We start from the raw sequence: 12,014 nt of genomic DNA, 5'->3' as shown, positions 1-12,014 counted from the left end.
GCGCTTCTTGGGGCTGTCGGCAGCCGCCGAATCTGCCCATCCACTCGACCTCGCGCCGTGCGATTTACCACCAGCAACCATCCCGGCAGGATCGCGATGCCCGCAGGGATGTAAACGAGGCATGTCGGCCTAACCGATGGCGAACGTCTGTAATGGCACGTTGACCCGCATGCAAGCAGGTTGCTGCAGCATCGATGAAGAGCGATAAAACAGTGGAGCCGATTTCTTTAAACGAAACTAGTGATTGAATTCAGGAACAAGAGGACAGCGCTCCTACACTCCACGCCAAATTTGGTACAGAGAGGAGCAGGAGACGGTGGGGGACGTCGACGACAAAGAGTCTAAGGGGTCGAAGACGTGCCTGCGCCCGCCTCTCAGACCGAATCGGGGTGCCGAGGCGGACCGCATGCTTGAACCATTTTACGAGCTTCGGGCGATCTCCTCGGCCTTCTTCTTGACGTCGTCGATGCCACCGCACATGTAGAACGCGCTCTCGGGGAGGGCGTCGTGGTCGCCGCGGAGGATCTCTTTGCAGGCAGCGACGGTGTCCTTGAGCGAGACGAGCTTGCCCTCGATACCAGTGAAGACCTGGGCGACAGCGAAGGGCTGGCTCATGAACCTCTGGATCTTACGGGCGCGCTCGACGGTCAGCTTGTCCTCCTCGGAGAGCTCGTCCATTCCGAGAATGGCGATGATGTCCTGGAGCGACTTGTAGTCCTGGAGGAGCTTCTGGACGCCGGTGGCAATGTCGTAGTGCTCCCTGCCGACGATGGCGGGGTCGAGCATTCGCGACTTGGAGTCCAGGGGGTCGACGGCGGGGTAGATACCCAGCTCGGCAATACCACGGGAGAGTACGGTGGTGGCGTCCAGGTGGGCGAAGGTGGTGGCGGGGGCGGGGTCAGTCAGGTCGTCAGCGGGGACGTAGACAGCCTGGACCGAGGTAATGGAGCCCTTCTTGGTGGTGGTGATTCGCTCCTGCATGACACCCATGTCGGTGGCGAGCGTGGGCTGGTAACCGACGGCCGAGGGAATACGACCGAGAAGCGCCGAAGTCTCCGAACCGGCCTGGGTGAAGCGGAAAATGTTGTCGATGAAGAGCAGCACATCCTGGCCCTCCTCGTCACGGAAGTACTCGGCGATGGTGAGGCCGGTAAGGGCGACACGAGCACGGGCACCCGGAGGCTCGTTCATCTGGCCGAAGACGAGCGCGACCTTGGAGTCACCCTCGAGATTGATGACACCAGTCTCGATCATCTCGTGGTAGAGATCGTTGCCCTCACGGGTACGCTCGCCGACACCGGTGAAGACGGAGTAACCACCGTGGGCCTTGGCGACGTTGTTGATGAGCTCCTGAATGAGTACCGTCTTGCCAACACCGGCACCACCGAAGAGACCAATCTTACCACCACGGGCGTAGGGGGCAAGCAGGTCGACGACCTTGATACCCGTCTCGAGGACCTCGGCAGTGGTCGACTGGTCGACGAACGCCGGGGGCTCGACGTGGATGGGGGAGAGCTTGTTGCCCTTGATAGGACCGCGCTCGTCCATGGGCTCTCCGATGACGTTCATGATACGTCCGAGAGTGCCGGGGCCGACGGGGATCTGGATGGGCAGACCGGTGTCGAGAACCTTCTGGCCTCGGATGAGACCCTCGGTACCCTCCATGGCAATGGCACGGACGGTGTTCTGCAAGAAAGCGAGGACGAAAAGGCAGGACAGGGGGTATCCGGCAGGGTTTGGTGTTGTATGAGAATGGGATCATCCCAGGAAAAGGTCGAATGAATGGGAGCGCAAGCGCCAGAGCGCGTCCTCGCAACTCACCTCACCGAGGTGCTGGGCGACCTCGAGAACGAGACGACCACCTCCGACAACGTCCTGGACCTCGAGGGCGTTGAGGATGGGGGGGAGCTGCTCGCCGTCGAAGTGGACGTCAACGACGGGACCAATGACGGTCTTGACAGCGCCCTGAGCGCCCTTGGACGGAGCCTCGGTGGCGAGACCGCGAGCTGTTGGGGTGCCACGGTGACGGCAGAATGGGCCAAAGCTGACTTGGTCAGTGACATCCTCGCGAGAAAACATCTGACGCCTGACGCCTCGACCACGGCAGATGGATGACGAGGCGATGGGGCCGGACCGCGTCATCCTGTGGCCGGCCTGTGGCGGGAAGGGCGGCAAAAATGGTCCAGCCCGGACGCAGAGCTGCCTCTCGATGGGGGAGATGGCCACCGCGTGGGGCAACACGGTGGGCGGTCCTCCCGGCCTTGGCGGAGTGGGATGCCGAGGCGAACGTCGAGAACCACGCCGCGGGACAGAGACGATCGCGTGCGATGTACGCCGGCGGCTGCTGTGGCGGTGAAGAGCTCGACTTACCCTGAACGGCAGTCTGGACAGCCTGGGCGATCTTGGGCATAGCAGGTCGGACGCTGGCGGAAGCGTTGACGACAGGGGCGCGAGCAACGGTGGAGAAGGCGGCGGCATTGCTGCGGGCAGCGCGCGAGGCGGTGCGGCTAGCAGCCCGCACAGCGGATCGCTGGATGACAGGCATGTTGGTGTGGGTACGGGAGAGGGGGGACGGGGTGATGGATAGGTCGAGGTGTGGGGAGGGAAGAGGGAGAGAAGGCGACGAGCGCGAGCGAAGGGAGAAAACGGGCGGTCGGGCGGGCGGGCAGACGGACGGACGGGCGCGCAAGAGGGCAAAGGGCCAGGCAGGTCTGGGCGGGCGCCAGATCGAAGAAGGATGAGGCGCCAGGCGGGCCCTCTGATCAGCTCACGGGCGGGCAGACCAGAGGCAAGCGCTGGCCGCGGGGCCCGTGGACCGTCCACCGGGAAGAACTGGCCTCTGCTGGGCCTGGCACACCACCCGTCTTCTTTTGCAAGCTTGTTTGCTGGGGGCAGGCGCCGCCGCTTTGCCTCCCTCTCGTCTCCCCGTTTGCCCAGTACTGTCCACGATCACCGACCGTGTCGATTTCAATTGCCGCCGACAGTTTGAATTACAAAAAGTCACAAGCGCCAGCCAATACAGGCTTTACCCGGCCCCGTGGGTAGCCTGGCCCCCCCCTTTGGGTCGTGGTCGGTGGTAACCGGGCCCGGGCCAGTTGAAATTCGCCTCCCTGCCCGCTTCTTCTCACGGACGCCAGGCGGGAGCTGATGCGGCGGAGCAAGCGGCTGCCAACGAGGGATCTCTGGCGCCGTCGCACATTCAAACCACTCCTTGGCGCAGCCGATCACCATCGTGCGCCTCGTGTCGGCTCCGACGGGCTCTCTTTCCCCCCTGGAGACATGACTTTGGCGAGGGTCCTTTCGCGCCGCTGAGGCCCTCCTCCAGCGCCTGCATCCGTGCGCGATATCGATGCCAGCTCCTACCGATAGGCCTGGTCACGGCACCTGCAGCGCAGCATGGTGAGCAGCTATGTGCACGTCGTGTGTGACTTCCATGTCCGACAAGAGGGACGACGAGACACCTCTGAGCTGTGTCCGGGGCTGACGGGTTGTGAGGCGTACTCTGCTCTACCCCTGTCTCTATCTTCTTCTTCCCCGGACTCGGATCAAATGTTGGGACTTGCTGCGGACGGTTTCAAGGCCATCACGAACCGCGTCAGCGGCAGCGTCTGCCTCACCGCCACCGTAGCCTGCGTGGCATACTACACCGTCTGGGCCCTGGTCATGGTGGGTCGGCGCGCCTCTCTACCACGATAGAGTGACCCCTGGGCACCCCCAGGTACGTGTATGACCTCTCTGACAGAGAGAGCTGCCCTCTTTCTTCTGCACATCCGACTTGCCCACCTTGGCGCCCTCTCCATACATCAGCCTTTCCTGCCTGCGGATGCCATGGTGCAGGAACTCTTCCCGGACCGCATTTGGGCCGTGCGGGCGCCGTCGCTCATCCTCGTCGTCGGCCTGGGCAGCGTTGGCATCTTCATCGGACTGACGATCCGGGGCGACGTCGGATCCGAAGCGGACCCGGCCTACGCCAGGCCGGTCAGCCATCGAGCGCGGGCAAATGACGTACGGCAGGACCCCTCTGAGCTGGAAAACGGGTCGGTCCGATCCGGATCAAGAAGAAATCGACGCCCAGACCAGGCCCGCCGGCGCGAAACCGAGGCCGGTCAAAGCCAGTCGTGACCCTCACCACCAGCCGTTTGAGCTTGGCTTGCATCTCGTGTGCAAGGACCAGCGCGCAATTTGTCGGATCCTTGAAGAGAATGATGATGGTACGGGGCCTGGCGATGCTTACCTTGCCTTTTGCTCGACGATGAGACGGTTGATGTGGAGTACTGGGCAGCGATTAAGATTGAGTCACTCTTGAATTGTCCAGCTGGCTCGCAGCTGACAAGCAGAAGCGCACCAGACCCCGCGCTCATCGCGGGGGCTCGTCGACGTGATCGGCGGGTCGAGGCCAGGGTCGTGGATGGTTGGTTGGTTGGTCGGGGCAATGCTTGGATCAAGGAAGGCCAGCATCCTTGCCTTCCTCCACCAGCATCGTTCTTCCCGATCGCCTCTTCCCTCTCGACCTTTGCAGCCCGCATCCACGTCTCCCGCACCATGATCGCCCAACAGACTCTGCGCACGGCACGACCGCTGCTGCGCTCGGCCGTCCGCCCTGCTGCAGCCAGCACCGCCCTTGGTCGTGCCGCTGCTCGACGATCCTACGCGAGCGGATCGGCGTCCGAGGTCCGCACCGGCGGCGACACCCCCTGGGCCATCGCCTCGGTCCTTGGCTTCGGTGGTCTCTTCCTCTACCTCACCGCTCCCGGTTCCAAGACCGACTCTCGCAGCCACCCGCACGGCCAGGGCGACCACATTGACGCCAACGACGCCGAAGGCGAGCAGCAGGAAGACGAGGCGGATGCCGAGCCTCAGCAGCCCAAGGAGCTGCCCGATGGCAGCATCGAGCACCCCGAGGGCTTTGTCGAGATCAAACGCCCCGAGATGCGAGACGACGCCCCTGCTGGCGACAAGGTGAGCCATGGCCGATACGTACATGCCCCGTTGGTACGGGGTGGCCCATGGGGTCGAGGGGGTTCATCGTGGCTGATTGCCCCCGCCATTCACCCCTCGCTTCTTCTTGCTCTTCTTGTCCTGCCTTGTCCCGATAGCACCTGGGATCTCGAAGCATTCCCGACGAGCACGCCTTTGAGAAGGAGTCCAAGGTCAAGCGCGAGGCTCCGCTGCCCCACGATGACACCACCTTCAAGCACGGTGTTGCTGCGGCCAAGGACGGCAACCCCGTCTCAGATCCCAAGAAGGTGGTGGCCGCGTAAGTGCCCAGCTCGCCTGCACCTTCGTACTCAAGGACGCCCAGCTCTGACGTACATCACTTGCCATCCTCTGCGTCCCGCGATCCGTCCTCTGCCTCGCATCTTCGCTCCATCTCTGCAGCGCCAAGACCGCCAAGCAGGAGAAGTTCGCCGCCAAGGCCGAGTCGTCCTAGGCCTTGTCTAGCGACCGAAGGACTGTTCATCCTTGCAATGTCCAGTACCAGCATCATCAGTGGCTGTAATAATCGGGCAACAGCCCACCGAATGCCCCGTGCCCAGCGAGACTGACAGCCAATGATGCATTGCTGGGATGGAAAATCGACAAGGCCATGAACAAGGCTTCGAAGCTTGGCAACACCGGGGAAAGAGGTTCGAGCCTACGACACAGACGCTGGGAGCAACGTCTGGAGGCATTGGCGTTGCTGATAATGAGGGCGACCGACGGCACGCCGGCAGATTTCGGACACGCACCCTGTCCACAGTGGCCGTACTCTGAGCTCAGTGTGAGCCTCTGCGTCGTGGTTTCGAAGGATGTGCGGTGCCCATGATTGAGCGAGCTTATGGAGTTAGCTGATCCGCGGATGGCCGCTTCGGACGGCTCCTGCCCCTGGCAGGTTCACGCACCGCTGCTTTCGCGTGGCTTCGTGTTTCTGGCCCTGGAAGCCTAGAGCAATCCCTCTGCCCTACCGTTATTGACGAGCCATTCCTTGACGTCCTTTTTCGTCAGCAGCGCGCTCAGCCCGCCCGATCCGGCCCGGATCATCGCAGAGGGGCTGTCTGAATGGTAGAGCCGGAGAATGTGGCAACAAACGACCTCGATCTCGCCGTGCTGCACGTCGAAGAGCTCCCACCACGGCATCGGCTCGAGTGGCAGCGCGAACGGTGGCTCCGCGGTCTGGGCCGTCAGATAGATGACCGAGCAGGCAAGGACGTGCGGTGGTAGGAGGCAGTATACTGGGGTCTGCAGGCTGTCGCGCGGGACATTAGGAAGAGGATGGCAGTGTCAGGATGAAAGGGGCAGCTGCCATCGCCGGCGCCGCACAGTGTGTGTTGACGACTCACGCGTCGTTGAGAAAGCCCCAGGCGCGTTGCGCAAAGTCGACTCGACGATGCCCGGGTCGAGCTTCTGCGCCCTCGCCTTCCGAGGCACTGTGGGTGCCCCTGGGACACAATCGGACTTGGACCTGTGCTGAGGAGAGCTCGAGAAGCTGGAGATAGTTGACCATGGTCGCATAGGGTAGGTTGACCTGGACGTGAAACCCGAGGCGCTTGAGCAGCTGCATCTCGCCGACCACGAGGGCATCCTTCATCTCGTAGAAGTCGTTGTCGAAGTATCCTTGGGGCTCGTAGACGTGGGGTTGATGAGAGGCGTGTTCGCGACGCTCATGAAGCTGACCATGTATTGGCCCGAGTTGCGTTGCCAGGGCTGCCATTGCCGATCCGTGTCGCGAATGATGGCGATCTCTCTTGATAAGGTAGTCAAAGGCGTTGATGAGGTCCCTTAGCCGGACAGGCGACTCTTCGAGCTTGGTCGATAGGAAGAGGGAGCCCATGCAGATGTCCTGACATGCGGGAGGTTCGTCGGGGTGCCGATATTCGACGCACGACATGGATAAACGCAGGCGGCCAATCGCGCGGTCAGCTCATTTCGCTTGGATGTCTGCTGCGCTGGACTGCTCGGCGGCAGAACTAGGCGTTTGGCTGCAGGTTCGTGGCAGCAGTACGAAGCACAGGAGGCTCACCCTGGACGAAAAGTGCTTCAGCGACGAGACGAACCAGAACCTCTGGTAGAGGACCTGAGCGGTGGCCATGACGCGCTGGGGGCTGCTTGGTGCGAAGGGGTAGACGAAGCGTGGGTCGGCAGGAGCCGAGAGAGGGGTTCGCGACGGGAAATAAGGAAGAAAGAAAGGCGTGGTGAGCGTGGCCGGGGCGGGCGCGGTGGCGACGGAGCTCGGGCGAGTGCGACTCACAGGCCGAGGAGGATGCCGGCGCCCTGGATGAGCTGGCAGCCGTATAGGCGGATCTGATATTCGAGATGCTCTGGGATTCCATCTTGGCGCGATGGTGAGTTGTGGAGCTGCGACTGTGTTGCGAGCGTGTTGAGGAGCATCCCTGGGGCCGCTGCGAGGGACATCCGATGACGCCTGCGGCCAATGGATGTTGAGGCGCCAGGAAGCGCGGCCCCCGTTTGGTGGCAATGGGCCAGGAGAGCCGAGTGACGATGTTGGCCGACGGAGCTCGGATGGCAGCGGGCCGAGGTGTTGGCTTGCCGTTTGCGACGCTGATGGAGTCGGTAAGTTGGCGCGTTGAGGAGGAGGAGGAGGAGGAGGAGGAGGAAAAAGAAGAGGAGGCCAGGCGGCGCAGGCGGCGTCGAGCAAAGGTCAGAGGAGGGCAGGATGAAGCCGAAGCTCGAGGGCCCTGGATTTGGCTTGCCATTTGGGCCATTATTTTTCGAGGTGGTCCGTGGCTCAGAGTTATAGAGTAGTGTGGCCTGGCCAGCCGGCAACGGTCCATCCAGGTGGGGGCAGGCGGGCCAGTCCAGACCTGACCTAGCCTAGCCTCTGACCTGACCCGCCGACTTTGAGCCAAATAAAGAGCGGCGAGGCGTGCGTCAGCGCGCAGCGGGCTCGAGGCCGGTGTGGAGCAACAGGGCCCAGAGGCAGGCTAGGCAGGCAAACACCTTCCTGATGCCTAAGGCCCAAGGCAGCCTCGCTCCAACACGTTCGACGACGACGACCACCACCACAACCACCACAGCCACCACAACCACCGCCACCTTCGACGCCCCTGACGCTGTTCGAGCCCCAAGCCTGCTTCCTGCGCCCTCGCACGTCGAGTGAGCTTGTCTGCAAGGATGGCCCAACAGTCGCCGCTCTCCCTCCTCTACCCGCTGGGCGCCAACGACGACGACGATGGCGGCATCAGCCTGCCCAACCAGCGCTCGTTTCAGGGACCCTGGTTCTCGCAGCAGGTCACCCTCTCGCTCGCCATCGGCATCCTCTCGCTCATCGCATTCACCTTGCTCCGCCGCAAAAACACCGCCCTATTCGCCCCGCGCACAAAGCTAAAGGGCTTCTCCCCGCTCGACGATGCCGGCTTCGACGCCGGCTACTTTGGCTGGATCTGGTCCACCATAAAGACCGACGAGATGCGCATCCTTCACACCGTCGGCCTCGATGCCGCCGTCCTCCTCGCCTTCCTCAAAATGGGCTTCTGGCTCTTTTCCATCATCAGCATCTGGTGCTGCCTCGTCCTGATGCCCGTAAACTACTGGCAGAACGGCGTCCTCGACGGCGTCTCTCCCGCAGAGGACCAGCGCAACGGCACCCACACCAGCCCCACACTCTCGTCGTTGCCCCGGTACAGCATCTCCAACCACAGCCACGCCACCCACCCGCCGCCGCTGCCCCAGTTGCCGCTCCCCGCACCACAGCCCCACGCCATCGCCTACCACTTCACCCACCTCCTCAGCGTATACGCTTTTACCCTGCTAGCCCTCCGAGCCATTTGGAAAAACTACCACACCTTCGTGCGCTCGCGCCAGCTCTACATCCTCGAGATCCTCGAGTCCATCCCGGCTCGCACCGTCGAGATCCGCGACCTACCGCTCCACTTGCGCGACGACCGCGACCTCGCAGAGTACTTCGAGGCCATGGACATGCGTGTCGAGAGCACCGCCGTCGTACGCAAGGTCGGCGGACTCTCAAAGCTCCTCACAGCCCGCGAAAAGGCGCTGCACAAGCTCGAAAACACTTGGGTCCAGTGGCTTGGAAACCCCACAGACGCGGAAGGGTACGATCCGGACAAGATCATGCTGCTCGCCGCCGCCTACCACGAACATGGCCCCGACGAGCTCCTCGAACAGAGCTCCCTTCAAGGCACGGCCCGCGAACCGCAGACAGGACAACGGGCAGCTACCGACACCGAGTCGAGCGTGCTGCTGCCCCAGCGACAGCCAGGCTCCCGTCCGCGTCCCAGGTCGACGCTCAACATCTCGGGCGCCGACACGATCCGCACCAAGAAGATGCGGCCCAGGATGCGGCGCAACCCCTGGAACCCCTTCTCTGACAAGATCGACGCGCTCGACGAGCTCACGCGGCGCTACAACGAGCTCGACCGTGCCGTGCGCGAGAGGCGCCGCGCCGGACGCTTCGCTGGCAGCAAGGTCGGCTTTGTCACGTTTGAGGATGCGGCAAGCGCCCAGATTGCCTCCCAGACGGTCCACTACCCGACGCCCGCCCGCTGCCGCACTTCGATGGCGCCCGAGCCTCGCGACATCATCTGGTCCAATGTCGACCTCTCCAATCTGGACCGGCGCGTCCGTCAGGTCATCGTCAGCGTCTGCATGATCCTGCTCCTGGTCTTCTACATCCCGCCGCTGGTCTTTCTTGCCAGCTTCCTCAGCCCAGGCGCCATCAAAAGGTACCTGCCGTGGCTCGATCGGCTGCTCGGCACTGACGAAAGATTGCGCGCGCTTGTGCAGAACAATCTGCCGTCGCTCGTCCTGATAGGCTTTAACAACCTGCTGCCGCTCATCCTCGAGTGGTCCGCGGTGGCACAGGGCATCAAGACCAGGTCCCTGGTCGAGTACAGCGTCCTGAAAAAGTATTGTGAGTGCGACCCAAGGTCGAGCCCTGCTTCGCTTGTGCAATGTCTCTGACGCTCCTCGCCTCGCGACCGCCCGTATGCCATCTTTCCGCGCCGTCCCTTTCGTCCCTCCGCAGACCTCTTCCTGATGGTCTCGGTCGTTTTCATCTTCCTGATCACCACGACGGCTTGGGGGGTGCTCCAGGAACTGGCGGCCAACCCAGCTCGCCTGATCGACAAGCTGGCCGCGTCGCTACCCGGCGCTCGGTTCTTCTCGCTCTCCTACGTCATCATCACCGGCATCGCGCTCCAGCCGCTGCAGCTGCTGCAGCTGCCGACGCTGATCCTCCGCGGCTTCTACCGCGTCTTCTTGACGCGCACACCGCGCGAGTTTGCTGAGCTCAACGCGCCGCCTACGCTCGTCATGGGCACAATCTACCCGCAGGCGCTCCTCATCTTCACCCTCTGCATCCTCTACAGCATCGTCAGCCCTCTCATCTGCATCTTTGGCGCCGTCTGTGAGTGCGCCTTTCTCTAGAGCCGACGCCTTCCGGCACCCCAAGCTAACACAGAGAAAAGCGCCTCTACCGACTGGAAATGGTCAGATTTCGGGCTGACCTACGTCGTGACCAAGTACAAGCTCCTCTACGGTGAGTTGCCCTTGGGCGCCGTCAGGGCTGCTGGCACGGACATGGCCCACTCACGCTCCCTTGCCGCACCCTGCTCCGCTCCGCTGGCAGTCTTCTACAAGCCGTACGAGTCACAAGGCCAGGCATGGCCGATTTCGGCCTCGCGATGCATCTGGGCGCTGGTCCTCTTCCACGTGTTCGAGTTCTCCGTCTTTTCGGTCCGCAAGCAGCTCCTCGCCTCGGTACTGGTCGTGCCGCTGCTCATCTTCACCATCTGGTTCAACCACCACCTCTCGCTCACCTTTGGGCCGCTCACACATCACGTCAACCTCTCGAGCCTGATCGAGGTGACAAAGGACCTGCAGCGTTCCGGCAAGACATCCGATGCCTTTTCTCAGATGGCCCAAGCCGGCCCGCCCGCTGCGGCTGTTGCCGACGAACTTCTCGGTCGCAGCGGCGATGCGGAAACGTCGTCGCCGTCTGCGAAGGCCGCGGCTGCTGCCAACAAGGTGGCTAAAGACAGCCATCGAGCCTTGCTGGCGCTGGATCCGGAGCATGCCGTCGAGAGGAGACACACAGACCTCGCTCGAAAGCGTCTGGAGCCCGAGGACGATACCCTGTTCGTCGCACAGAGGGACGCCAAGACCGACTACAGGGAACCCCCCGGCTCCGGCTACTATCCGGGCGTACTCAACACGGGCAGGAGGAGATATGGTCACCCCGCGATTACGTGAGTGCTCGTCGAGGGGAGGCGTCCCGGCTCGTCCGCGGTCATAGTTGAGCTCATTTCAACGTGGCGTCCATCACCCGCTGTGCGACCTGGCGACCTGCATCGTAGTGGAATCCTGCCGGACCTCTGGCTCCCCATCCCGATCGAAGCGACTTCTGCAGAGGAGCAACAGGACGCGACCGCCTCAGCCGCTACCAGCTCGGGAACAACAGCACGTGGCAGCACGGACGATCTCGAGTCCGGGCTGGCGGCCGCAACTGCCTCGAGTCATCGCTCGCTCGCCTCGGCCGCGGCTGCGGTCAAGGCGAGGGAGCGGGCGCTCTCGAAAGCCGAACCGCTCATCCTCTCTCTCCGTCGTCGCAAATCGTCGCTCCTCTCCTCCATGTCTTCGTCAACGGTCGGCGCGGGCGCGGGAGATGGCAGGACAGGTACTCGACGGAGGACTCCAAACTCGACCCGGCCCCCGCCGCCGACCGAAGATCTGGTAGGCATCTGGAGCGACGGCGTGTCTGGACCGCAGGGGAGCAGCAGCCAGGCGGCCGTTGGAGAGGTGCTGGCGGGCGATCGCGCAGTGGCGCCTGCGAGGACCAGGCTGAGCAGTCTGAGATATGGAGCGGCGCATCAGGGTCAGGATGGCGGGGTTGCAGAGGAAGCCAACATGGGCGAGGAGGGAGAGCTCGAAGAGAATCGGGCGGAGGAGGAAGAGGAGGATGACGACGAAGGTGTGTACATGCATCGTGCGGCGAGGAGGGGTTCAGCGTCGTACCGCGACTAGGTCCGGTCGTGGCAGGCACCAAAACGACGGCGTAT

The 12,014-nt window shown here is 63.1% G+C and overlaps 5 protein-coding genes across 5 annotated transcripts; 3 read left to right on the top strand and 2 right to left on the bottom strand.

Moving 5' to 3' along the window:
- Positions 1-420: 420 nt before the first annotated feature.
- On the bottom strand, positions 421-2,545 carry PFL1_06536 (uncharacterized protein; the record flags this gene model as incomplete). Its single annotated transcript, XM_007884079.1, has 3 exons — positions 421-1,686; positions 1,822-2,006; positions 2,371-2,545. 3 exons carry the CDS (start codon positions 2,543-2,545, stop codon positions 421-423), a joined length of 1,626 nt encoding a protein of 541 aa, XP_007882270.1.
- A 1,004-nt stretch (positions 2,546-3,549) lies between these two features.
- PFL1_06535 (uncharacterized protein) lies at positions 3,550-4,122 on the top strand (the record flags this gene model as incomplete). Its single annotated transcript, XM_007884078.1, has 2 exons — positions 3,550-3,666; positions 3,808-4,122. 2 exons carry the CDS (start codon positions 3,550-3,552, stop codon positions 4,120-4,122), a joined length of 432 nt encoding a protein of 143 aa, XP_007882269.1.
- A 420-nt stretch (positions 4,123-4,542) lies between these two features.
- On the top strand, positions 4,543-5,431 carry PFL1_06534 (uncharacterized protein; the record flags this gene model as incomplete). The annotated part of the gene is made up of 3 exons (XM_007884077.1): positions 4,543-4,959; positions 5,097-5,257; positions 5,380-5,431. 3 exons carry the CDS (start codon positions 4,543-4,545, stop codon positions 5,429-5,431), a joined length of 630 nt encoding a protein of 209 aa, XP_007882268.1.
- Positions 5,432-5,922: 491 nt separating this feature from the next.
- Positions 5,923-7,368, bottom strand: PFL1_06533 (uncharacterized protein; the record flags this gene model as incomplete). The annotated part of the gene is made up of 4 exons (XM_007884076.1): positions 5,923-6,226; positions 6,321-6,820; positions 7,001-7,082; positions 7,229-7,368. The coding sequence occupies 4 exons, from the start codon at positions 7,366-7,368 to the stop codon at positions 5,923-5,925; spliced, it is 1,026 nt and encodes a 341-aa protein (XP_007882267.1).
- Positions 7,369-8,112: 744 nt separating this feature from the next.
- PFL1_06532 (uncharacterized protein) lies at positions 8,113-11,979 on the top strand (the record flags this gene model as incomplete). Its single annotated transcript, XM_007884075.1, has 5 exons — positions 8,113-9,868; positions 9,983-10,363; positions 10,451-10,495; positions 10,586-11,204; positions 11,313-11,979. 5 exons carry the CDS (start codon positions 8,113-8,115, stop codon positions 11,977-11,979), a joined length of 3,468 nt encoding a protein of 1,155 aa, XP_007882266.1.
- Positions 11,980-12,014: the final 35 nt, after the last annotated feature.

The sequence above is a fragment of the Pseudozyma flocculosa genome (genome assembly GCF_000417875.1).
Source record: "Pseudozyma flocculosa PF-1 unplaced genomic scaffold scaffold00027, whole genome shotgun sequence".
NCBI classification, from domain to species: Eukaryota; Fungi; Basidiomycota; class Ustilaginomycetes; order Ustilaginales; family Ustilaginaceae; genus Pseudozyma; species Pseudozyma flocculosa.
This window is presented reverse-complemented; position numbering and strand designations above follow the sequence as displayed.